The following is a 27,047-nucleotide window of genomic DNA, read 5'->3' on the forward strand; positions in this document are numbered from 1 at the left end:
TAAGGGTAGTCTCTCTCTTCCTTCCTCACCATCCCTTCTTTGTTAATTCTCCCCCCCCCCCCTGAGGCTTTCTCTTGTCTAGTCTGCATCTTCAGTCTCTCTCGTCTGATTGGTCGATTGAATGGAGTGGATAGTGGTTTCTGGATAATCGAAATGTAATCAGGGGAAAGGGAAGATCCGGATGACGATCAAGGCGACGCGCATCGTATCGTCGGCTCGAGATTGTGACGGAATTATATTGGAAGTTCTTCAAGCACTTCAGCACATTAAAAAGTGCAATTTTCGCTTGCTTTCCTTCTAACTTTCAATGAGCTCAAAAGAAATATACGAAATGACAAGAGAGAGAGAGAGAGAGAGAGAAAATAAAGAGAGGGAGGGGGGGGGGGAGGAATTTGATTTTGATTCTCAGAAGTAAGTTCCGGGTTCGAACTTACGATTCGGGAAAGAGACTTGGGAGTGGACGTAACGTCAAATCTAACTCCTGAGGCACATATAAATAGGATAAAGACAGCAGCGTACTCCACGATGGCAAAAGTTAGAACATTAAAAGTAAGGAGGCATTTAGGGCGCTTTACACTGCCCACGTGAAACCAGTCTAACAATATGCCGCCCCATCATGGAGACCCACCTGAAGAAACACATAAGGAAACTGGAAAAGATTCAGAAGTTTCAGACGAGACTCGTCCGAGAGTTATGAGGGATAGGGTATGAAGAGCGCCGGAAGGAACTAATCCTGACGACATTACAAAAAAGGAGGGAGAGGGGGGGATATGATAGAAACATAAAATACTTAGGGAGATTGACAGAGTGGAAATGGACGAAATGTTCATACTAAGAATACTAAGAACCTGACGACATAACAAAGGGGACATGGGTGGAAGCTGGAAACTCAGATAAGTCACAGAGAGGTTAGGAAGTTTTCCTATAGCACGAGAGTAGTGGGAAAATTAAATGAACTTAAGGAGCAGGTTATGGAAGCAAATCCTATTCATAATTTTATAACTAAATATGATAGATAAATAGGAAAGAAGTCATTTCTGTGCACAACCGGCGTTTAGAAAGGCGGAATCCAAGAGTCAATGCTCGATCTTGCAGACACAAATAGGTGAGTTCACACACACTAGAAGTTGACTGATAGTTGAAAGGCGGGATAAAGATCCGAAATTCAACCCCCTGCAAGTACAATTAGGCGAGTTCACAACAGGCAATTAGCACACTTTATGTCAGGAAACGGTAGCTATACAAATTCAAATTCATACACATGTACAAATCATTTCAGTGCTGAATAGACTAAACAGGTGTATAGCAAGCTAAATAAAAAATTACATTTAAGGCATAAAGTTAGTGACGTTTGGCAAAAATTTAAAAAGATGATTATAAAAATACAATATATGTAAAAGTTAAGATGACGAGACAGTTAGGAGTAGAACTAATATAAATTTATCATACCGAAGGTTCTTGTGTGCCAACCTAAATATTGGCAACCATGTTTCATTAACGACATCAATTCTTTCCACATAACTCCAAAGTTGAATGACAAAAAATGGTTTCCATTTTGTACCATGCTCCACGTCAATTCATTTCTTGTATCATTTTTTCAAACATGAAATGTTTTATATTAAATTCTTGACATCCATTGAACATTATTTTTTTTTTACCATGAGTCAAAAAGTATATTCAGACCAGTGACAGTGTACAGAGAGTGGCTGTATAGAATGAACTGGAGTAGCACAAGGTAAGATAACCACCAAATGTGCACCAGTGATATATATCAACTTACGACACTCATATAGTGCAGCCACTATATGTACAGTGCGTCGTCCATAAGACAGGTCCTGATAAGAGGTTAAGTGATGGCGTTGGCGGCTGAATTAAGCGACAGAATCTGCATGGACAGTTGACAATTTCTTCATGGACAGTGGCATGCTCTACCTAGACAGTGGCATGCTCTACCTAGACAGTGGCATGCTCTACCTAGACAGTGGCATGTTCTGTATGAACAGTATCATGCTATGCTGGATAGTGACATGCTCTACATGGAGAGGAAAGGAAGGAGAGGTCTTGCTTCCAGTTGACCGTTACTACATGCTCTATTTGGAGTGTTAAATGTTGAGTTCATTCCAATGGACAACATTCCTTGTCGCAGCCGAAGCTAAACACGTGTGGCCATCTCGAGGTAACATCACTGCAGACAACATGAGGATCATGTGAGTGTTCACAAAGCCATAGTGGAACACACGACTCACACTGAAGTCTCCAGCTGAGGAGCGCGCAGATAATTCTAGCAGTTTTTTTCAGGGATATTCCTGCGAGGAATATCCCTGAAAATATTTCTAAGCCTTTGGCTGACCCCTTAAGGGTTATTTTTTTCTGTTTAGCTGCTGCCTTAGCTTCTGTTTTAGCTGTTTAGCTCCTATTTCCAAAGGAGCTCCGACGCAAGCATTGCTTCACACTAACTAACTTCAACCAATCAAAATTACATTGTAGGTATATACATACAAGTATTGAACGTGGCTCTGAGCTAAAGTGAACTTGCTGATTATCTAGCAAGATAATGTTGTGTTTAAATAACCCCTAGAAATTGATTGGTCTAAGACGAAACGTCAAAACCACTTTATCTCTCTATCAAATGCTGTTTGCTGTAGACGCTGAAAAGTAACAAGAAACAAAAGACCTATCTTCAGTGTAGCATAATTTATTGTAAATAAACTGATGTCGCAGTGCAAAAGTTTGTACCGAGTTATTATAATTATAAGGTGTGCTTGGTGCGTGTAGTTGTCAATGCAAAAATCATCGCTGAGGTCTGTTGAAGACCGTTTATGCACTCACAGGATGAGTATGGGGTGCACAGTACATTACTCCTCAGAGGATGAGTATAGGGTGCACAGAATACTACCGCTCACAGGGTGAGTATGGGGTGCACAGAACACTACCGCTCACAGGATGAGTATGGGGTGCACAGTACACTACCCCTCACAGGATAAGTATGGGGTGCACAGTACACTACCGCTCACAGGATGAGTATGGGGTGCACAGTACACTACCGCTCACAGGATGAGTATGGGGTGCACAGTACACTACCCCTCACAGGATAAGTATGGGCTGCACAGTACACTACCCCTCACAGGATGAGTATGGGGTGCACAGTACACTACCCCTCACAGGATAAGTATGGGCTGCACAGTACACTACCCCTCACAGGATGAGTATGGGGTGCACAGTACACTACCCCTCACAGGATGAGTATGGGGTGCACAGTACACTACCCCTCACAGGATAAGTATGGGCTGCACAGTACACTACCCCTCACAGGATGAGTATGGGCTGCACAGTACACTACCCCTCACAGGATAAGTATGGGCTGCACAGTACACTACCCCTCACAGGATAAGTATGGGGTGCACAGTACACTACCCCTCACAGGATAAGTATGGGCTGCACAGTACACTACCCCTCACAGGATGAGTATGGGCTGCACAGTACACTACCCCTCACAGGATAAGTATGGGCTGCACAGTACACTACCCCTCACAGGATGAGTATGGGCTGCACAGTACACTACCCCTCACAGGATAAGTATGGGCTGCACAGTACACTACCCCTCACAGGATGAGTATGGGGTGCACAGTACACTACCCCTCACAGGATAAGTATGGGGTGCACAGTACACTACCGCTCACAGGATGAGTATGGGCTGCACAGTACACTACCCCTCACAGGATGAGTATGGGGTGCACAGTACACTACCCCTCACAGGATGAGTATGGGGTGCACAGTACACTACCCCTCACAGGATAAGTATGGGCTGCACAGTACACTACCCCTCACAGGATGAGTATGGGGTGCACAGTACACTACCCCTCACAGGATAAGTATGGGGTGCACAGTACACTACCCCTCACAGGATGAGTATGGGGTGAATAACACACCAGCCGGTTCAAGCAGCAACAAGCGTTTCCAAATATGGTGGGCAGGCGGACATTGAAGATGATCTTTTAAGATGTTATTACAAACTCAGTTAAGTGATTTTCTGGAACATTTGTCAGGGTTTCAACTTGATCTGAAATACCAAGTTTCTCGGCGCATGCAAGGTTAATTCGTTTGCTTTTAATGTTAAACTGTTTTAGCTTTCCTGAAACAAAACAATATATGTACCGTCAACTGAATGAATAATGAAATCTTCCATGTGATCGGCTGTACTAGTTTAAGATGCTGTTCCTTGCCGCTTCGTCGTGTCTGACCTAAGCTGCCCCGGTTGAGAGAACCTGTTTTTACCCGGCCGTGGCCTGACCTGAAACTATTCTCATCTTTAATAATTATGCTTTCACGTTACCTTGTTTGACCTGAGTTCAGTGATATCCATAACAAAAGCACAGTTTCAAGTCGATAACTGTTGTTTTGAAAAGAAGAGGAACAAGAAATTAAAAATAGACATAGGCTAAAATAATGCGAACTAGAGTGAACAGAATACAAGTAGGAAAAAAGAGACAAGGATGAAACAGAGGAAGAGAGAGAGAGAGAGAGAGAGAGAGAGAGAGAGAGAGAGAGAGAGAGAGAGAGAGAGAGAGAGAGAGAGAGAGAGAGAGAGAGAGAGAGAGAGAGAGAGAGAGAGAGAGAGAGAGAGAGAGAGAGAGAGAGAGAGAGAGAGAAGCAACCTCACATTCTTGAACATAATCATACAAAATGTGTACGCTTAAAACAGCAGCTTTTCCAGCTAATGTTATTAAGAAGTGAGATGAAGAAGTCACCTGAGCTGACATATAGGGACTGTGTAATATGGGATGTATATTGTCTTGCCTGACCCCGTCCTTCTCTCCTGAACACAGATACTTCTGAACATTAACTGGTTGACAATTTCACGTCGTTCTTTTCATCACCATCTTTTCCGTCTACTCTTGTCACGTCTTCTATTGTATCCCTCGCCCTCTATATCACCATTATTCTCTCTCACTCATTTCCTCCCGGTTTTTCCCTGCCTCGGATCACATTTTCATTCTGTTAAACTCCAATATATTACTTTACTTCCCTCCCCTACGTCAAACGTTCACAGCAGAGTTAGTTCGGTAAAACCTAGAGTAACCTGTCGTTCCTCCGGCCACTGTTTAACCCTTCCCCACATCCCCCCCCCCCCTTAATGGCCAACAGTTTGATTAAAACTTAACTCGTTCGCGCGTCTCTGATTGGTCCATGTACGGGAAACGCCACTGCCGGTATTGGTCAGTCAACTGGCTAATCGGAACAGTTAGATGAATCCCACCAAAATGGACTAAAAAAAAGGCGGAATTGAAAAAACACAGGAAAATGGTACATTGTCCTGATTGGTTCTGAGTATCACTGGCTCGTTCGGACTGAGAGCCGAGCGTTTGTTAGAAATGGGCGAGAAGGAGAGAGAGAGAGAGAGAGAGAGAGAGAGAGAGAGAGAGAGAGAGAGAGAGAGAGAGAGAGAGAGAGAGAGAGAGAGAGAGAGAGAGAGAGAGAGAGAGAGAGAGAGAGAGAGAGAGAGAGAGAGAGAGAGAGAGAGAGAGAGGGATGAGTAACTGAATGAAAGAGCGAAATGGGTTGTAGAGGAAACAACAAGATTTGAAAGAGGGACAAGACAATAATTCAAAAAAGAACGAAATAAAATTTAACAGGAACAATGCCCATTCAATCTGCATCCGCCAGTTTGTTGTCCTGCTGCCCCTCGCACCTGTAGTGAATTGAACACGGAAGGTGATTTATCACAGGCAAACTGACGCACCCCTTATGGTCGCCCCTCATATTCACGTCACCAGTTCAAGCTCTTCTTCAGTCCTCATCATTTCACCTAGAGATAGCAATACACTCGATAAATACCTACGTGAACACACTAATTTAGTACCCAAAGGAGCCACAAAGACATTATAAATAATTTTGTTCAGTGTCAGAGTAGTTAACAGATGGAATGCATTGGGCATTGATGTGGTGGAGGCTGACTCCATACACAGTTTCAGATGTAGATTTGATAGAACCCAATAGGCTCTAGAATCTGTACACCAGTTGATAGACAGTTGAGAGGCGGAACCAAAGATCTACCACCGCTGGTAGATCTAGTATTTATACAGATAGAAGCAGAAATAATATATATCAGAATCCATTAAATCCCCAGAAACCATTAGAATATAGTGACCATTCTTTTGTTGTATTTTGTTTGTATTTGTAATGGAGCTGAAAGAAAGAGCAAATTGATGGCGATAAGAAGACTAGAACTTAGTAAGGCGAGTCAGGTCAAAGATATTTTCTGGAACGACTTGAGAATGGTCCAGGACGGACCGAAACCTCGTCGTCCCTTCACTTTCTAGTGTGTGGTTTGGTCAGCATATTTCAGCCACGTTATTGTGACTCCTCGTCTGCATCATCTGCAACACCTGGAGACAGCATATGTTTATATGATACCGTATGAACTGATCAGAGGCAGGAGGCGAGGAATGAGAGGAGGAGGACCATCTCAGGCTTCAAGAAGAGATGACACGAAGCCAAGAACAAGTTCATACAAGATTGAAAGACAACTTTAGGAGCCTTAACACGAGAGCGTGCAGAAGGTTTAGAACTTAATTTCCTTGCGCAAACCGGGAAACAGGAGACATTGCTAGAAATGATTTTTATAACAAAGTCTCTGCCACTCCTATTGACTGGTAGGTGAACATAGGCACCAGGTGAAATTAAATATCACCCGAAATTTCTGTCCTGTTCCGGTAATTGAACTCGAACCCTTGAGCCCACTTGAACTAGTCGATGCAGCGACGTTCTGTCTTTTGGAGGGTTAGCTTTCGATCCCCGAGGGTGTAAGTGGGTGGAAATCGTTCCTTAATTCCGTTTTCATATTCCAGCTCCTTGGTCCTGTGTCCATCTCAAGTGCTGTATAAATGAACATGATTATCACTTATACTTAACCTAACCAAACCTCTACGACATTCCTTTTTACATGTTTTCTTAAGTGTAGAGTATGTGTGTGTGTGTTTCATTATCTGTATTTGCAGAATCGAGCTATTTGCACTTGGACCCCAAGCAAACTCTATTCATAATTTTAAAACTACATATGATAGGGAAATGGGACAGGAGTCATTGCTGTAAACAACCGTTAGCTAGAAAGGCGGGATCCAGAAGTCAATGCTCGATCCTGCAAGCACAAATAGGTGAGTAAAAATAGGTGAGTACACACACACTCACGCACACACACACACAGGTGGAATAGTGCCAGAGTAGTTAACAAATGTAATGCACTAGGAAGTGATGTGGTGGAGGCTGACTCCATGCACAATTTCAAATGCAAGTATGATAGAGCCCAGTAGGCTCAGGAATCTGTACACCAGTTGATTGATGGTTGAGAGCCAGGGACCAAAGAGCCAGAGCTCAACCCCCGCAAGCACAACTAAGTGAGTACAACTAGGTGAGTACACACACACACATACACACACACACACACACACACACACACACACACACACACACACACACACACACACACACACACACACACACACACACACACACACACACACACACCTAGGTGAGTAGGTGAGTAGGTGAGTACACACACACACACACACACACATCCCCAGAAAGCAGCCCGTAGCAGCTGTCTATTCTGCCCATTTGTTTCTGCCTCTGCCGGGGATCGAACCCGGGCCCTTAGGACAACGACTCTAGAGCGCTGTCCACTCAGCCGCTGAACCCCCTGTGCTTGGGCGCGTGCGTGCGTGCGTGTGACCAGTGTTTGATCTTGCATATGTATACGCGTGCTAGCTTGCCTTTGTACGTGCAAATAGAGCATATGTTATCGCGCACGAAGCCTTCAGCCAAAAGGGGGGAAAGAAAAAGCGATAGATCAAAGGAAAAACAATATTTTTGCAGCAACTTTGGCCGGGAATAGAATATATTACGACTAAATTTTGTTCGGTTCTTAAAGGGAGGGAAAAGTTGATTTGGTTATGATAATATCCCAGTACCAGCATGAATACTTTGTTGTTTATTATGTGTGTTTTGTGGACGTGTTTTATGTGTTCATGTTGTGTTTGAATATGTATATATATAAATATATATATATATATATATATATATATATATATATATATATATATATATATATATATATATATATATATATATATATATATATATATATGCCTATGCGTTTGTGTGTGTTTGTGTTTGGTTTTTAGTGGATGTCAGGCAGAGTGTGTGTTTGTGTGTGTCTTTGTGCATGTGTGAATTTATGTGTTATTTTATATATTAATTGTATTTACTACAGCACAGAGATATTAGCTCTTGGACCACGCCTTTCTAAGCGTCTGTTGTCTAATTTACTAACTCCCGAACGCCAAATATTTCTAACACACACACACACACACACACACACACACACACACACACACACACACAGGAAGCAGTCCGTAGCATCTGTTTAACTCACAGGTACTTATTCACTGCTAGGTGAACAGATGCATCAGGTGAAAGGTACTCTGCCCATTTGTCTCTGCCGGCGCCAGGAATCGAACCCGGGCCACAGGATTACGAGTCCCGCGCGCTGTCCACTCAGCTACCAGACACCCTATGTGTGTATGTGTGTGTGTGGGGTACTCACGTATTTGTGCTTGCGGGGGTTGAGCTTTGGCTCTTTGGTCCCGCTTCTCAACAGTCAGTCAACTGGTGTACAGATTCCTGAGCCTACTGGACTCTATCATATCTACATTTGAAACTGTGTATGGAGTCAGCCGCCACCACATCACTGCCTAATACATGTGTGTGTGTGTGTGTGTGTGTGTGTGTGTGTGTGTGTGTGTGAGTGTGTGTGTGTGTGTGTGTGTGTGTGTGTGTGTGTGTGTGTGTGTGTGTGTGTGTGTGTGTGTGTGTTTGTGTGTGTGTGTGTGTGTGTGTGTGTGTGTGTGTGTGTGTGTGTGTGTGTGTGTGTGTGTGTGTGTGTGTGTGTGTGTGTGTGTGTTTGTGGGAGGGAGAGGTTGTACTCACATGTACTCACCTAATTGTGCTTGCGGAGGTTGAGCTTCGGCTTCTTGGTGAAAAAACAGATGGTATGTGAGGACACTGATATCATGAATGCTCTCACACTTGTTACTTCCACTCAGTAAGAAGTGTTAGCATGTCAACACAAAGGTAGCACCATCAACCAAGATCTAATTACTTGAAAAAAAAATTCATGAAGGAAAAAAAAAACGGTGAATATTTTACCTAATTATTGAATCACTCTCCTCAAAAACCTACTATGACTTTAAACACCTTTTTCCGAGAAAAGAACTCGTAATAAATCTCGTTATGTATCGGGTATGTTTGTAATGATCGAACTTGTTGTTCAGGTTCAATCAAGGTTCCAAGTAGCACGGGCTATGGTGAGCCCGTAGTGGACTGTATTATGATATAACGCTTCTTGACACAATGATGGTAATGATGGTCTGCTGCATAATAAGGACAAATCCGACAATCACAGACAAACACAGGACAAATCCACAAGGGCCGTGATGAGAGTTGGAACCTACGTTCCGGGATGATCCCAGACGCGCCTTCTCTTAACCCTGTCGTGGCACAGTCGACTAAGGCGCGTCTGGGATCATCCCGAACGTAGGTTCGAACCCTCATCATGGCCCTTGTGGATTTGTTCATTTGATATATCACACTGTTGTGATTTCTGCGTGTAACACAGGACATTTTCCTCGATGAATATTTGTTACTTATGTATCTTAGTTTTGTTTTCCAATACTTCTCTTCCCTTTTCTTCTAACTTGTCTTCGTATTTCCCCCTTGCTTTCTATTGCTAATTTATTTACATATTTTTATTCAATCTCTTATTGCATGTCTCATGATTTTAATCTTACATTTCGTTATCTTATTATCGATCTTCATTTCATCACCTTTCTGCGTCTTTGATTGTTGTATGGTGTGAGAAGGTGAGGAGAGGCGCGTGGGAGTGAATCATGGAAGCCACCTAAGCTAAGCCTCTGAATCGGGGGAGCTACCTGGTAGATCCCCTGAATCAGGGGAGTCACCTGGTGCAGCTGCTGATGTGGCCCTCATTGGCACCCGAGACGGTCACCCAACACATTGCTTGACAGACACAGCACCGCATTGCTCCTGTGGGCATACTTGTGCCAGGGAGAAACACTGTTTTAATCTAATATAATCTGTGTTTTCTTCACACACACACACACACACACACACACACACACACACACACACACACACACACACACACACACATACAAACAACTGTCCCCCAACACTCCGAGAGAGAATCGGAGAGATAAAATCTAAATTTGGTTGGCTTCAGCAGAAACTAAACAAATTTAAGAATAAACTCCAAACAGCTCCCGGAGGAGTGCCTTCTGCAGGACCGAGTTGAGGACCAACGACTGTCCGGCTAAATTTTTAGGTGATAGGGAAGGGAGGGAGGCCAGAAATATTTAGTCCTAAGCCGTCTACTTCGTATGTGCTTAGTGCTTCTCAGTGGTAGTGGCGTGGTTGTGTGGGTGCTGTATAGTAGTTACATGGTAATGTGGTTGTTGTGTACTATAATTGTTACATGGTTGTTGCTGTGGATTCCAAAACTGATGTATAGTTTGTTTTTTCTCGTCCTCTTCTATTTTCTTATGTTTTACTGAAACTTCTCGGACTTAATTCGTTTCCATTAAACGGGCTGACAGACCCAAGCATTCATGGAAATACACACGAACCCACACATGCACGGACCCACACATTCACGGACTCACACATGCACGGACCCACACATTCACGGACTCACACATGCACGGACTCACACATGCACGGACTCATACATGCACGGACCCACACTTGCACGGACAAACGTAAGGAAACAAGCACGTAAGGATGCCAGCGATGACACACACACACACACACACACACACACACACACACACACACACACACACACACACACACACACACACACACACACACACACACACACACACACACACACACACAGCCTCGTAGCCTGGTGGGGGGGGGGGTCTCGTAGCCTGGTGGATAGCGCGCAGGATTCGTAATTCTGTGGCGCGGGTTCGATTCCCGCACGAGGCAGAAACAAATGGGCAAAGTTTCTTTCACCCTGAATGCACCTGTTACCTAGCAGTAAATAGGTACCTGGGAGTTAGTCAGCTGTCACGGGCTGCTTCCTGGGGTGTGTGTGTGTGTGTGTGGTGTGAAAAAAAAAAACAAAAACAAAAAGTAGTTAGTAAACAGTTGAGAGGCGGGCCGAAAGAGCAAAAGCTCAACCCCCGTAAAAACACAACAAGTAAACACACACACACACACACACACACACACACACACACACACACACACACACACACACACACACACACACACACACACACACACACACACACACACACACCATACACAAGAATTAACACCTGAAGGTGGAGGCGCAAATCTCGTTAACAACGAGAAGTGGCAAGAGTAAGATGGTCAGAGAAAAGTAGAGAATGAAAGTTGGCGATAAAAATCCTATTTAACAACTCTCATTAGCAAATAGAGGACAAAATCAATTTCTTGATACCTGTTATGCTAAAAAAACAATAATTATGAGTTAAGATTCCATTATATTTCCTTGGCAAGTTCCCTAGGAAAAGTAAGATAAGGTTAGTGGGTGGATAACCCTTGACAAAATAAGCATAGAGAGGGAGTTCTGTTGTGCATCAGATGGAGATGAGAGGGACATACCACTGAGCAAAAACCATGTACCTGATGGAGAAATCCCTCCCTTGAGATTAGAGGCAGTCTAGCAATTCAATTTCTTTATTATGAACCCCCCATACCTATCCTGTGGGCGATGGTGGAGAGGGTTACAGTGGCGTGTAAAGGCTTGCTTCATAGTGTTCTGGAGTGACCATATGTCAGGGAATTTGTCACAGAGTATAACTTCCCAATGAGAGTAAATTTGTCTTCAGAAATGAGGCAGAGGTTCTCGTATTGCTATCTTCTTTGTTAAACAAAGTACTTTACGAATGAAGGTATGTCCCTACACACGGTACTGAATTGCACTATTAATCTTCTAATTATATCAAACAGTCGTCGATACGCTATCGGGGTATGCTAAGTTAAATTTGCTAAATTACATTTTCGGATATTTTAGAAAGACTAGAAAATTGTAAAGCGACGAATTGCAAATAGTTAAAACAAAAGTTTTGCGAGAGTTTAAACGAGGAAACGATATAAACCATTGTTAAAGTATATATAATTAACTTAATACGAAAGAAGCTTCATAAAAAATATAAATAAAAGATTTATGGACTGACGCATCACCTTCATTAACCTCAAATACATCCAGCAATTTAGCAAAACTATGAAGGAATATGACTTTGCCAGTGGCAGCCAACCTCTGCGCTAACTCTGAGTAATGATGAAGTTAGTCAACACCGGCTCCCAAGTCTACTGCCGAGCTCCCTAGCTGAGTTAGTGTAAAACTAATTAATTCTGTCAACTCCCGCTGCATGTTGCAGATGTTGGTGTGTGTTGAGAGGGTTGATATCAACCAAGGCAGGTAATAAGCAAGGCCAAAGTGGGAAACCTTAAAACTTCAGTTCAAGAGGACAAAATGCATGTCTCTGTATTTAGCGAAAATATTTGAAAAGAAGGAAAGATATGTGAAGAATAGATAAGGTAACATGTGGTCTAAGCGGGGGAAGCAGCAGCTATTAACAGATCATTCCGTTAACATGGTCGATATGAAGAGAAGAAGTAGGTGGATGATGTAACAAAATAAAAAGTATATTATGACATAATCGTTTAGAATTCGAAGTAGGCGAGAGAAAGAAATTGAGAAAAAGACACAATTGATAAACCACTCTTAAAAACTTTAAATAAAATGCTGACTATGACAGATTTTAATACCAGCATTTGGTTTTGAGTTGTCTTACACAGGTACAGAAGATGGTTTGTGCCATTGCAAAATTTTGTCTAAAGTGTGGTATTTGTCTCACAGTTTTGACGAGAAAATTGCTATGGAGATTGACAAAGCTATTTTTAGATATGTATGGTATGATAGATACCAACAAACTAAATTATGTAAAGGTAAGAAAGACGATGTAATAGGGGATACTGAATGTGTACTATAAGTTTTGGCAATCTTGTGTGTTACGTTCAGAAATGAAATAATGGAATGGAATAGTGTAAATGCATTAGCACGTTATTTTGGTAAAATACGTGTTAGCTACTTGATACATATGCCAGAGTATACTGACCTTGCCTTTATTACAATCTACTTTAATTCTTGTGCAATTGATGTTCTCAGGCGGATTTGTAATGCTGACGTTTTTTAATGATGAACAATATTTATTTTTCCGTATATATCCAGTATATTTTTCCCTGGGAAAATGATATATGATGTAAATAGGATCATCATATTGTATATTATTTACTAAAAAAAAATTGTTGACAGGCTTAGAGCTTTCCCATCCCATGACTAATTTTAAGCCATAGTCTATTAATTTTAACTGGAAACGACCCGTCAATTGCAGAGAACAATTAAAGCTGTCGACCTTCTCTACTCATGACGAGGCCCCGTTCTTTTAATTCGACTCTTCGTAAACAAAAAAATCTAGGCGGAAACGAACGAAGGCAAGCAACTAACGAAACCTATCGAGTCCGGGCCATGGAAAAACCTGAACATTTGTAACCCGTTTGTCTTAATAGGTCTCATTTGTAACGTTGGTTACAATAACATAAACACGACGTGTTATAGTCCTCGTCCATCACGAGGACTTAGACGTTAACTCGGAGGTTCTTTGTTTTGATGATGAATTGATGAATCAGGATGATGGGTATGGGGTGCATAATAAAGAAAGAAATTGAAATTGAGGATTAATGGAGAACGTCGTGTGTCTCTCAGGTTTAAGTGTGGCGGGTCTGTGCTATTTACTGTGCTTTTCGAATTCCATGCAAACAATCGTCAAGACTAGTTATATAAATCATTGAAATGTTGAACAAAAGTGTCATTGAAATGTTGTTTATTCAGAAAATTTTCTTTAGTACAGTGTTATGTTATAATTTGAGAGCGTTGAAAGCTGATGATCATTGAATTTAAGATTGAATTTTTACAACAGACAAAAATGTATAAATGAAATTAAATCTCTCTCTCTTCCCTTTCTCCCTCCAGCTCTCTCCATTACTCTTTTACTCCCTCCTACTTCTCCTATATGAGTTTTTCCGTTATAATTTTTAGGCTGCTACTTGCTGTCACTATAATTCTCAGCTCCATAGTTCACTGGGACGACAAATTACCCCAGATTGTCACGTCATTAGGAACTTTAGACATTAAGGATTATAGACTTTGGGGTGATTTTCCTCCTTTGTAGCTCTCGATGTTTACTTTTTTTCCCCTTTTTCACTCTAAACTTTGCCAGTTAAGGAAGTCTCGGTCCGCTCGTTGTACTGGATGTCTCATTTTTGCTTGGGTCGAGCTTAGTGAGTTTTGTGTTTGTTTAGCATATTGTGTTTGGGGCGAGTGGGTTTTAGTTGATGTGGTCGTGTAGGGTCGTGTGTTCGCTCTTCATCATCGACTTTCACATTGTAAATTAATATAAAAACGCTGCCGGCAAGCAAATAAAATAGCCAATAATAATAGGAGGCATCCATCAGTCTCAGGAGACTATGGAGTTGCGCTTTGGTTGTCGGTCTGTAGTGGCCTCTCCAGGGCGCAAAGCTAGGGTAGGTTGATCCAAATATAAATAAATATATATATATATATATAAATATATATATATATATATATATATATATATATATATATATATATATATATATATATATATATATATTATATATATATATTTATATTTGGATCAACCTACCCTGGCTTTGCGCCCTGGAGAGGCCACTACAGAGGCCATAATATATATATATATATATATATATATATATATATATATATATATATATATATATATATATATATATATATATATATATATTATGTCCCCCACAATTTCACCGGTGGTGCAATTGTGGGGACCCATGGCCTCGAAGAAAAGAATAAAGTGCATTCAGAATAAAACTAGTTGTATTACTCTTCTTAATAGTTTTTCATCTTCTTTTATTAGCAATATTGATTTGCACATCACGACATGTCAGACCTTAACTGGAACATGCAACTGTTGCCTTATTGTTACGCCAGATGTGACAAATTAATGTCGTAGTAATCTTCTTGTGACAAATTGAGCTATAGAATGATTAATCTGTTGCAAAAAAAGACTGAGAACCAGATAGATGTGCTTGGTAACCTAGTTCAAAGAACCACACTGGATATGTGAATAATGATACACGGTCCCGAATTGGATAGAAAAGTATTACATTTGTCTCCCACTCAAATATATTGAAACTTGGCTGAAGTGTTGCAATACTTAAACTTGACAGTTCTCGTCATTTGCAAAACATTCAGTATTTGGGTTATATTAATATTCACAGTGTTTTATGATAACAGAACGAGTCCCTTGTCGTCTTGTAGAATGTATTGTGGGGCATAAAGGAGTAATGAATAGTATATTTAAGTAGTATTTGATTCTGGGGGATTGACAATCTGTCAACAGTGCTTGCCAAAAACTCGGAACATTTCCATATATCTGTCCAATATTTGATGTCTTCGTGCCCAGACGTCCAAACGAAGTATGTCTGGTGATTTATCTTGTCAGTTTTACGTGACTTTACTGCTTGACCTGATATATTTCAAGTGATATTTGATATTAACTTTGCGTATACATAAGACTTGTAGTTGCTTCTGTTATTGATTTAGTGGTGTGACAGTTTACTTTCTTTTATGTTTGAAGCAGACTGCGGATTTTCAGAACATGCAATAAACTTTTAACATAACACAACAGAACATAAACAATAAACAGCATGCATTTATGATATTGACTCCGTTTGTGATTTATAATTGGTATTATAAACATTGGATTTATGCTAATCGTTTCACTACAAGTGTCACATCCTTGACCTTGATATTGCTAACATTAATGAGAATTCTAGTTCTGTTGTTATTTAAAAAAAAATCATTTTTTTTTTAAATTACATTTTTTTTAAATGTAATTGCATTTTATATCCATTTGCTATTGTGTACAAGACTTTGCATCTATTCAATGTTATGCATAAGGCCTCTAACCAACCCCATTATCATCATACCATTGCAATTTTATACATCTATTGTGATATTATTTTGATTACAAGGTATCGTAGTGTTTATTTAATTACTCATTATTAGCAACTGCATAATGCTACTATGCCTATCCAACCTTCTTCTTCCGTGCCAGATTTAGATCCGCGCTAAACGCTGTGTTAACAAAGTTTTACAATCATCTCAAAATGCATTAAACAAGGGACTATACTGGTTTTATTGAATACAATTTTTGCATTATGTTTATAGGAATATTGACAAACAAATTTAACTGAACCATAAAAAATAAAAAAGACGGCAAAAACAATAGTTCAGATAATAATTTATAATACAAATTTATCCAATAAACGTGATCAAGATAACCCTTTGAACAAAACAATACGGCAATATGACAGCAATGGCTCAAATTACTCTGATGGAAGAGAAAAAACTGAAATTTACGAAACCTTTACAACATTCAGAGCTCAGTGAAGATAATGAACAAGCAATGTCTGGAATGGAAGACGGAAAGACAAACAAACAGACGAAAGATGACTGTACTGCCCAACATGTCGTAGAATTTGCGAATATATATATATATTTATATATATATATATATTTATATATATATATATATATATATATATATATATATATATATATATATATATATATATATATATATATATATATATGTCGTACCTAGTAGCCAGAACTCACTTCTCAGCCTACTATGCAAGGCCCAATTTGCCTAATAAACCAAGTTTTCATGAATTAATTGTTTTTCGACTACCTAACCTAACCTAACCTAGCTTTTTCGGCTACCTAACCGAACCTAACCTATAAAGATAGATTAGGTTAGGTTAGGTAGGGTTGGTTAGGTTCGGTCATATATCTACGTTAATTTTTACTCCAATAAAAAAAATTGACCTCATACATAATGAAATGGGTAGATTTATCATTTCATAAGAAAAAAATTAGAGAAAATATATTAATTCAGGAAAACTTGGCTTATTAGGCAAATCGGGCCTTGCATAGTAGGCCGAGAAGTGCGTTCTGGCTACTAGGTACGACATATATATATATATATATATATATATATATATATATATATATATATATATATATATATATATATATATATATAATATATATATCTTCTCTAGACTTTACTCAACCGAACATCAAAAGATATAGTTCGTAGCTCTCCTCGTTTCTGTTGCTGACGGCGTCTCCATAAAATACCCGCCCGATAAACTCGGTCACTCGGTTAATAGGCACTCGTGAGTAAGTGAGCTGTCGATACGGTGAGTTACCTCTAATGGAAACTTATACATCAACAGAAAAAAAATATAAGGAAATGGGGTTGGGGGGGTTACTCAACTGACAGTCACCACGGTGATTTGTGTTGATAATTCAGAATGAAGGAGACATAGGGGTTAAAGACAGTCGGTATTCGGAAATTTTTTTCCTCGCTGTCTAGAAAACCTCTGGCTTTAATTTTCTCAAGTTATCACTGAAATTTTCAGGGTTTTGGGTAGAGTTGTTTCCCTCATCTCTCGTGAGTGGTGAGGCTCCTCTGACCTTCAGTTGTCTAAGACTCCTTGGGCTCTTCTCTCTCACTTCCATTTATTTCCCCTGAGTTCTTCCCAGAGTGGCCAATGACAATCCCCCCCCCCCCTTCCCTTCCCTCCCCCCCACCCCATCCCCATCTTCCCTTTCCCTCTTTCTCCTCCCGCTGCCCCCCAGTCCTCGTGACCCCTCCTCATTCTCAGCTTTTTCCCCTCTTCCTCCTCTTTCATCTCTTATTCCTTCCTCTTCCATTCCTCCTCCCCATTCCGCCACTGTTTACTTCGTTCACTCCCTTTCCAAAAATTCTCCCATTCTCTTCCTCAGTGCCTCCTTCGTTCCCTCCCTTCCACATTCATTCCCTCACTTTGTGGGCTTCTTCGCTCCTTCCCTCCCACCCTCCCACATTCACTCCCTCCCACTGACGACTCCCACTAACTGGGTACCGTCTCGCTTAATTGCATGGCAGTTTTTACCGGGAGAGAATTATGATATCGCGTCGCAAGAGAGATAGAGCGAGGTAGGGAGCAGAGGGGAGGGGAAAGAGACGGGGGGAGGGGGACCAAGTGGAGGGAAAGAGACAGAGGAGGAAAATGGGATAGGAATGAAGGGTAGATAGGAAGGCAAGGAAATGGAGGGGGTGCATAAGAAGCAAGTCACTAGGAGACAACTATATTACTCACCCTTATCTCTTCTCCCTTTCGTTTCATTTTCCTGTCAATTTATATATATATATATATATATATATATATATATATATATATATATGCAAACAAGCCTGAATGGTCCCCAGGACTATATACAACTGAAAACTCACACCCCAGAAGTGACTCGAACCCATACTCCCACAACTGGTATGTACAGGGACGCCTTAATCCGCTTGACCATCACGACCGGACATAAGGAAGTGATAGCCGAGGCTATATGAACCACTTCCCCGCCGGCACTCGGATGGTAATCTTGGGCATAGCATTTTATCAAATCACCTCATTCTTTGGGGCACACGTGAGGAACACAAATGCAAACAAGCCTGAATGGTCCCCAGGACTATATACAACTGAAAACTCACACCCCAGAAGTGACTCGAACCCATACTCCCACAACTGGTATGTACAGGGACGCCTTAATCCGCTTGACCATCACGACCGGACATAAGGAAGTGATAGCCGAGGCTATATGAACCACTTCCCCGCCGGCACTCGGATGGTAATCTTGGGCATAGCATTTTATCAAATCACCTCATTCTTTGGGGCACACGTGAGGAACACAAATGCAAACAAGCCTGAATGGTCCCCAGGACTATATACAACTGAAAACTCACACCCCAGAAGTGACTCGAACCCATACTCCCACAACTGGTATGTACAGGGACGCCTTAATCCGCTTGACCATCACGACCGGACATAAGGAAGTGATAGCCGAGGCTATATGAACCACTTCCCCGCCGGCACTCGGATGGTAATCTTGGGCATAGCATTTTATCAAATCACCTCATTCTTTGGGGCACACGTGAGGAACACAAATGCAAACAAGCCTGAATGGTCCCCAGGACTATATACAACTGAAAACTCACACCCCAGAAGTGACTCGAACCCATACTCCCACAACTGGTATGTACAGGGACGCCTTAATCCGCTTGACCATCACGACCGGACATAAGGAAGTGATAGCCGAGGCTATATGAACCACTTCCCCGCCGGCACTCGGATGGTAATCTTGGGCATAGCATTTTATCAAATCACCTCATTCTTTGGGGCACACGTGAGGAACACAAATGCAAACAAGCCTGAATGGTCCCCAGGACTATATACAACTGAAAACTCACACCCCAGAAGTGACTCGAACCCATACTCCCACAACTGGTATGTACAGGGACGCCTTAATCCGCTTGACCATCACGACCGGACATAAGGAAGTGATAGCCGAGGCTATATGAACCACTTCCCCGCCGGCACTCGGATGGTAATCTTGGGCATAGCATTTTATCAAATCACCTCATTCTTTGGGGCACACGTGAGGAACACAAATGCAAACAAGCCTGAATGGTCCCCAGGACTATATACAACTGAAAACTCACACCCCAGAAGTGACTCGAACCCATACTCCCACAACTGGTATGTACAGGGACGCCTTAATCCGCTTGACCATCACGACCGGACATAAGGAAGTGATAGCCGAGGCTATATGAACCACTTCCCCGCCGGCACTCGGATGGTAATCTTGGGCATAGCATTTTATCAAATCACCTCATTCTTTGGGGCACACGTGAGGAACACAAATGCAAACAAGCCTGAATGGTCCCCAGGACTATATACAACTGAAAACTCACACCCCAGAAGTGACTCGAACCCATACTCCCACAACTGGTATGTACAGGGACGCCTTAATCCGCTTGACCATCACGACCGGACATAAGGAAGTGATAGCCGAGGCTATATGAACCACTTCCCCGCCGGCACTCGGATGGTAATCTTGGGCATAGCATTTTATCAAATCACCTCATTCTTTGGGGCACACGTGAGGAACACAAATGCAAACAAGCCTGAATGGTCCCCAGGACTATATACAACTGAAAACTCACACCCCAGAAGTGACTCGAACCCATACTCCCACAACTGGTATGTACAGGGACGCCTTAATCCGCTTGACCATCACGACCGGACATAAGGAAGTGATAGCCGAGGCTATATGAACCACTTCCCCGCCGGCACTCGGATGGTAATCTTGGGCATAGCATTTTATCAAATCACCTCATTCTTTGGGGCACACGTGAGGAACACAAATGCAAACAAGCCTGAATGGTCCCCAGGACTATATACAACTGAAAACTCACACCCCAGAAGTGACTCGAACCCATACTCCCACAACTGGTATGTACAGGGACGCCTTAATCCGCTTGACCATCACAACCGGACATAAGGAAGTGATAGCCGAGGCTATATGAACCACTTCCCCGCCGGCACTCGGATGGTAATCTTGGGCATAGCATTTTATCAAATCACCTCATTCTTTGGGGCACACGTGAGGAACACAAATGCAAACAAGCCTGAATGGTCCCCAGGACTATATACAACTGAAAACTCACACCCCAGAAGTGACTCGAACCCATACTCCCACAACTGGTATGTACAGGGACGCCTTAATCCGCTTGACCATCACGACCGGACATAAGGAAGTGATAGCCGAGGCTATATGAACCACTTCCCCGCCGGCACTCGGATGGTAATCTTGGGCATAGCATTTTATCAAATCACCTCATTCTTTGGGGCACACGTGAGGAACACAAATGCAAACAAGCCTGAATGGTCCCCAGGACTATATACAACTGAAAACTCACACCCCAGAAGTGACTCGAACCCATACTCCCACAACTGGTATGTACAGGGACGCCTTAATCCGCTTGACCATCACGACCGGACATAAGGAAGTGATAGCCGAGGCTATATGAACCACTTCCCCGCCGGCACTCGGATGGTAATCTTGGGCATAGCATTCAGGCTTGTTTGCATTTGTGTTCCTCACGTGTGCCCCAAAGAATGAGGTGATTTGATAAAATGCTATGCCCAAGATTACCATCCGAGTGCCGGCGGGGAAGTGGTTCATATAGCCTCGGCTATCACTTCCTTATGTCCGGTCGTGATGGTCAAGCGGATTAAGGCGTCCCTGTACATACCAGTTGTGGGAGTATGGGTTCGAGTCACTTCTGGGGTGTGAGTTTTCAGTTGTATATAGTCCTGGGGACCATTCAGGCTTGTTTGCATTTGTGTTCCTCACGTGTGCCCCAAAGAATGAGGTGATTTGATAAAATGCTATGCCCAAGATTACCATCCGAGTGCCGGCGGGGAAGTGGTTCATATAGCCTCGGCTATCACTTCCTTATGTCCGGTCGTGATGGTCAAGCGGATTAAGGCGTCCCTGTACATACCAGTTGTGGGAGTATGGGTTCGAGTCACTTCTGGGGTGTGAGTTTTCAGTTGTATATAGTCCTGGGGACCATTCAGGCTTGTTTGCATTTGTGTTCCTCACGTGTGCCCCAAAGAATGAGGTGATTTGATAAAATGCTATGCCCAAGATTACCATCCGAGTGCCGGCGGGGAAGTGGTTCATATAGCCTCGGCTATCACTTCCTTATGTCCGGTCGTGATGGTCAAGCGGATTAAGGCGTCCCTGTACATACCAGTTGTGGGAGTATGGGTTCGAGTCACTTCTGGGGTGTGAGTTTTCAGTTGTATATAGTCCTGGGGACCATTCAGGCTTGTTTGCATTTGTGTTCCTCACGTGTGCCCCAAAGAATGAGGTGATTTGATAAAATGCTATGCCCAAGATTACCATCCGAGTGCCGGCGGGGAAGTGGTTCATATAGCCTCGGCTATCACTTCCTTATGTCCGGTCGTGATGGTCAAGCGGATTAAGGCGTCCCTGTACATACCAGTTGTGGGAGTATGGGTTCGAGTCACTTCTGGGGTGTGAGTTTTCAGTTGTATATAGTCCTGGGGACCATTCAGGCTTGTTTGCATTTGTGTTCCTCACGTGTGCCCCAAAGAATGAGGTGATTTGATAAAATGCTATGCCCAAGATTACCATCCGAGTGCCGGCGGGGAAGTGGTTCATATAGCCTCGGCTATCACTTCCTTATGTCCGGTCGTGATGGTCAAGCGGATTAAGGCGTCCCTGTACATACCAGTTGTGGGAGTATGGGTTCGAGTCACTTCTGGGGTGTGAGTTTTCAGTTGTATATAGTCCTGGGGACCATTCAGGCTTGTTTGCATTTGTGTTCCTCACGTGTGCCCCAAAGAATGACGTGATTTGATAAAATGCTATGCCCAAGATTACCATCCGAGTGCCGGCGGGGAAGTGGTTCATATAGCCTCGGCTATCACTTCCTTATGTCCGGTCGTGATGGTCAAGCGGATTAAGGCGTCCCTGTACATACCAGTTGTGGGAGTATGGGTTCGAGTCACTTCTGGGGTGTGAGTTTTCAGTTGTATATAGTCCTGGGGACCATTCAGGCTTGTTTGCATTTGTGTTCCTCACGTGTGCCCCAAAGAATGAGGTGATTTGATAAAATGCTATGCCCAAGATTACCATCCGAGTGCCGGCGGGGAAGTGGTTCATATAGCCTCGGCTATCACTTCCTTATGTCCGGTCGTGATGGTCAAGCTGATTAAGGCGTCCCTGTACATACCAGTTGTGGGAGTATGGGTTCGAGTCACTTCTGGGGTGTGAGTTTTCAGTTGTATATAGTCCTGGGGACCATTCAGGCTTGTTTGCATTTGTGTTCCTCACGTGTGCCCCAAAGAATGAGGTGATTTGATAAAATGCTATGCCCAAGATTACCATCCGAGTGCCGGCGGGGAAGTGGTTCATATAGCCTCGGCTATCACTTCCTTATGTCCGGTCGTGATGGTCAAGCGGATTAAGGCGTCCCTGTACATACCAGTTGTGGGAGTATGGGTTCGAGTCACTTCTGGGGTGTGAGTTTTCAGTTGTATATAGTCCTGGGGACCATTCAGGCTTGTTTGCATTTGTGTTCCTCACGTGTGCCCCAAAGAATGAGGTGATTTGATAAAATGCTATGCCCAAGATTACCATCCGAGTGCCGGCGGGGAAGTGGTTCATATAGCCTCGGCTATCACTTCCTTATGTCCGGTCGTGATGGTCAAGCGGATTAAGGCGTCCCTGTACATACCAGTTGTGGGAGTATGGGTTCGAGTCACTTCTGGGGTGTGAGTTTTCAGTTGTATATAGTCCTGGGGACCATTCAGGCTTGTTTGCATTTGTGTTCCTCACGTGTGCCCCAAAGAATGAGGTGATTTGAAAAAATGCTATGCCCAAGATTACCATCCGAGTGCCGGCGGGGAAGTGGTTCATATAGCCTCGGCTATCACTTCCTTATGTCCGGTCGTGATGGTCAAGCGGATTAAGGCGTCCCTGTACATACCAGTTGTGGGAGTATGGGTTCGAGTCACTTCTGGGGTGTGAGTTTTCAGTTGTATATAGTCCTGGGGACCATTCAGGCTTGTTTGCATTTGTGTTCCTCACGTGTGCCCCAAAGAATGAGGTGATTTGATAAAATGCTATGCCCAAGATTACCATCCGAGTGCCGGCGGGGAAGTGGTTCATATAGCCTCGGCTATCACTTCCTTATGTCCGGTCGTGATGGTCAAGCGGATTAAGGCGTCCCTGTACATACCAGTTGTGGGAGTATGGGTTCGAGTCACTTCTGGGGTGTGAGTTTTCAGTTATATATATATATATATATATATATATATATATATATATATATATATATATATATATATATATATCGGAGCGAGTTATCTTGTTATGACAGGATTGCATAAGTTATGAGAATTAGTATGCATTTGGTTGCTAGTGGAGGTTATTCGTGGGTTATGTGTGTGTTTCAATGTCCATGCATTGTGTAACAGAATATGCATGCATGATTTTGAGTGGGATCTGGTTTGCAATGGGATATTCATGTGCTTTAGAACATAATGTGCATGGGTTTTACTACACATATACACTATTCACGCAGGCATACTGGAAATTTGGGTTATTAAACCATTATCAAGACTAGGAGCAGAAATTCTAATAATGCCCTGAAAAAATCGTTGCAACATTCATTTGTTTTGGTATGTCATGGGTCACACAGGCCTTGTCTGACAGGACTCTCCCTTTCTCACACTGTTTAGCTACTGTGTAGTCGACTATGCCATATGGTGACGATGAAGGGAAGGGATCTATCAGGAAAAAGTGTCAAGCCAATCCGACTATATAGCACTGGGAAGTGGTCAGGATAAGTATTACGCATGGGACGGGGGGCGGGGGGGGGTAGGGGGGGGAAATGAATGGTGCCTAACTATTTTAGTGGTCGGGAAGCGAAACCGTCGCTCTACCGTCCAGCCCATGCAAGAGGTTGGGCGTGATGACGATGAGTGATCACAAAGATTGCTCAGGTTGCATTATAATCACTTCATTTTATAACATTAACCGATCACCTTGCATTGATCGCGTTTAATTGGTCACGTTGCACTGATCACCATGCACTGATCACGCCGAATTGGGAACGTATGTGATACATTGCATTGATCGCGTTGCAGTGATAGTGTTATGTGGGATCTCAGTATTTTGATTAGGTTCCTGCATTGTTCGTGATGCAGTGATCACGTTGATCTGTCACATGGCAGCAGTTGCGGTGCACTAACCACGTGGCACAGACCTCTTTGATAAACATCTGTTCAAACGACAGTGCAAAAAAATATTGAAATCTGAATTAGATTAAAAGTGAAAATGACAATTTTGTTTTATGAATACTGCTGTGTTCAGCTCTGTTCGAAATGAAAGCAACAGCCTCTACCAATTTCCATTATGCACATACATTTATCTGGTTTTATTATTTTTTTGTAAATTTGGGATTCTATATAGATATTTAAGTTATTAGCATTACGATTGAAACATCAGAGTGCAATGGTATAATATTCAATTTATATGGATACCGGTGTTTGAACACTCTTATTTCCACGCATTGCACGCCGTTTCAGCTGGGTTCGAACCCTTGACGGAGAGGATACACTAGGCATCATTCATTCACTGCTCGTCTGTTCACATAGAGGGAGGTATAATAAAGAAAACATATTCAGTTACTGGAACAATTCAGATATTTGTTATGAATGATTAATACCATAAAAGTATTTACAAAACCATGAGTACCTACACTGCTAAATTTAACCATACATAAATAATGTTTTTCTAGCTTCCAACAACCAAACTACCACGGGATGTGTGACGTTAAAAAATAACTATTATTAAAGCATCTTATAGAAGAAATAAACCCAAAAACGGAACTATCACATCTGAGTACAGGAGAAAAGAGGAGCCTATTTTAACTGTTTTTTACCTCTATGCCATCAGACCTCATGATTTAATCTACACATTCTTAATACAAGTTAAAGAATCAAAGGACACAATACTCAAAGAGCAAGTAAAAAAAGAATAAACATTGCTAGTGGAGAGGATGGGAGGAAAAATCTTCTCAATCCATCTCCTGGAAAGGATTAGAGGGTATTGTGGTGGGATAGTGGGGATGGTGGCGGGATGCCCGCACCGCTAGAGGGAGGGAGAGAGAGAGAGAGAGAGACAGAGAGAGAGAGAGAGAGAGAGAGAGAGAGAGAGAGAGAGAGAGAGAGAGAGAGAGAGAGAGAGAGAGAGAGAGAGAGAGAGAGAGAGAGAGAGAGAGAGAGAGAGAGAGAGAGAGAGAGAGAGAGAGAGAGAGAGAGAGAGAGAGAGAGAGGGAGAGAGAGAGAGAGAGAGATAACTGAAGAGTAAAGACCTCTTGGTTATAATCATAAATTTAGACAAGTGTTACGTAAGAGCAACAGCTTAATCCATGACACACGTTATGATGAAGCTGTGGTTGTTCCATTACTATAAATTCAGTCTTTTTATCTTAACCTTTATGAAAGGCATCAGTATATTCAAAGTTGGCTGCGTGACTTTAAGATTGCCATTTCTCAGGATGACTTTTTAATCTTGGGTAAATTTTGGATGGATTAGGAGAACATTCTCAAGAACACTAGAATATCTAAAACATTTGTATATAAAGACACAAATATACGTTGTGATTTAGATTTGAGTTATGTCCGAACACAGCATTTGAGTAATCTAGTTTTATATAAATACTAATCAGAGGAGAATGACTTAATTAAATCACATCGCTTCGTGCACACGAATGATTACGGCACACACTAGTAAGTCTGAACAAAATCATTCACATTGGTTCCTTATTTTTGGCTCGAGGTATGCATATTAAACAATTCCTGGAAATAATTTAAATGTTTGCTGATTCTGTATGTATATTAAAGTATTTAATTAAAACTAAGATAAAACACTTTTCAATTATATAGAAACTTTAGAGGTTTTTGTTATGTGTATCGATAACACAATACAGCTTTTCTCCTTATTATAAATTGAACAAAAAAAATAATGTACTGAAGATATTGGTACAAGTCAACATATAAGTCCCCAGAAGCGTCATATATAGAACTCATAATTTTATTTAGCCAATTATAATGCAACAGCTTGCTAGCCAGCTGCTGAATAGAGAGTGACCAGGTCTACTCAACTGTGCACTTGGGGAAGGGATGACAGGTGTTGCTTGCTGAGGAAAATACCCAATCTAGACACACATTCACACAGGCGGGATCCAAGAACTAATGGTTGATCTTGCCATCACAAAGGGGTGAGTACATATACACTATTCTTTGTGTGTTGTGTGTGTGTGTGTGTACTCACCTAGTCACCTAGTTGTGTTTGCGGGGGCTGAGCTCTGGCTCTTTGGTCC

The 27,047-nt window shown here is 42.1% G+C and overlaps 1 protein-coding gene across 1 annotated transcript in view; it reads left to right on the top strand.

Moving 5' to 3' along the window:
- The first annotated feature begins 603 nt into the window (after positions 1 to 603).
- LOC138353369 (uncharacterized protein DDB_G0290587-like) overlaps positions 604 to 27,047 on the top strand; it is an 87,939-nt gene continuing 61,495 nt past the window's right edge. The window contains exon 1 of the mRNA XM_069306370.1: positions 604 to 705. Within this exon, the coding sequence (XP_069162471.1) occupies positions 604 to 705 (102 nt within the window). The remainder of the gene's footprint in view (positions 706 to 27,047) is intronic.

Source organism: Procambarus clarkii, chromosome 57, assembly GCF_040958095.1.
Source record: "Procambarus clarkii isolate CNS0578487 chromosome 57, FALCON_Pclarkii_2.0, whole genome shotgun sequence".
Taxonomy (NCBI): domain Eukaryota; kingdom Metazoa; phylum Arthropoda; class Malacostraca; order Decapoda; family Cambaridae; genus Procambarus; species Procambarus clarkii.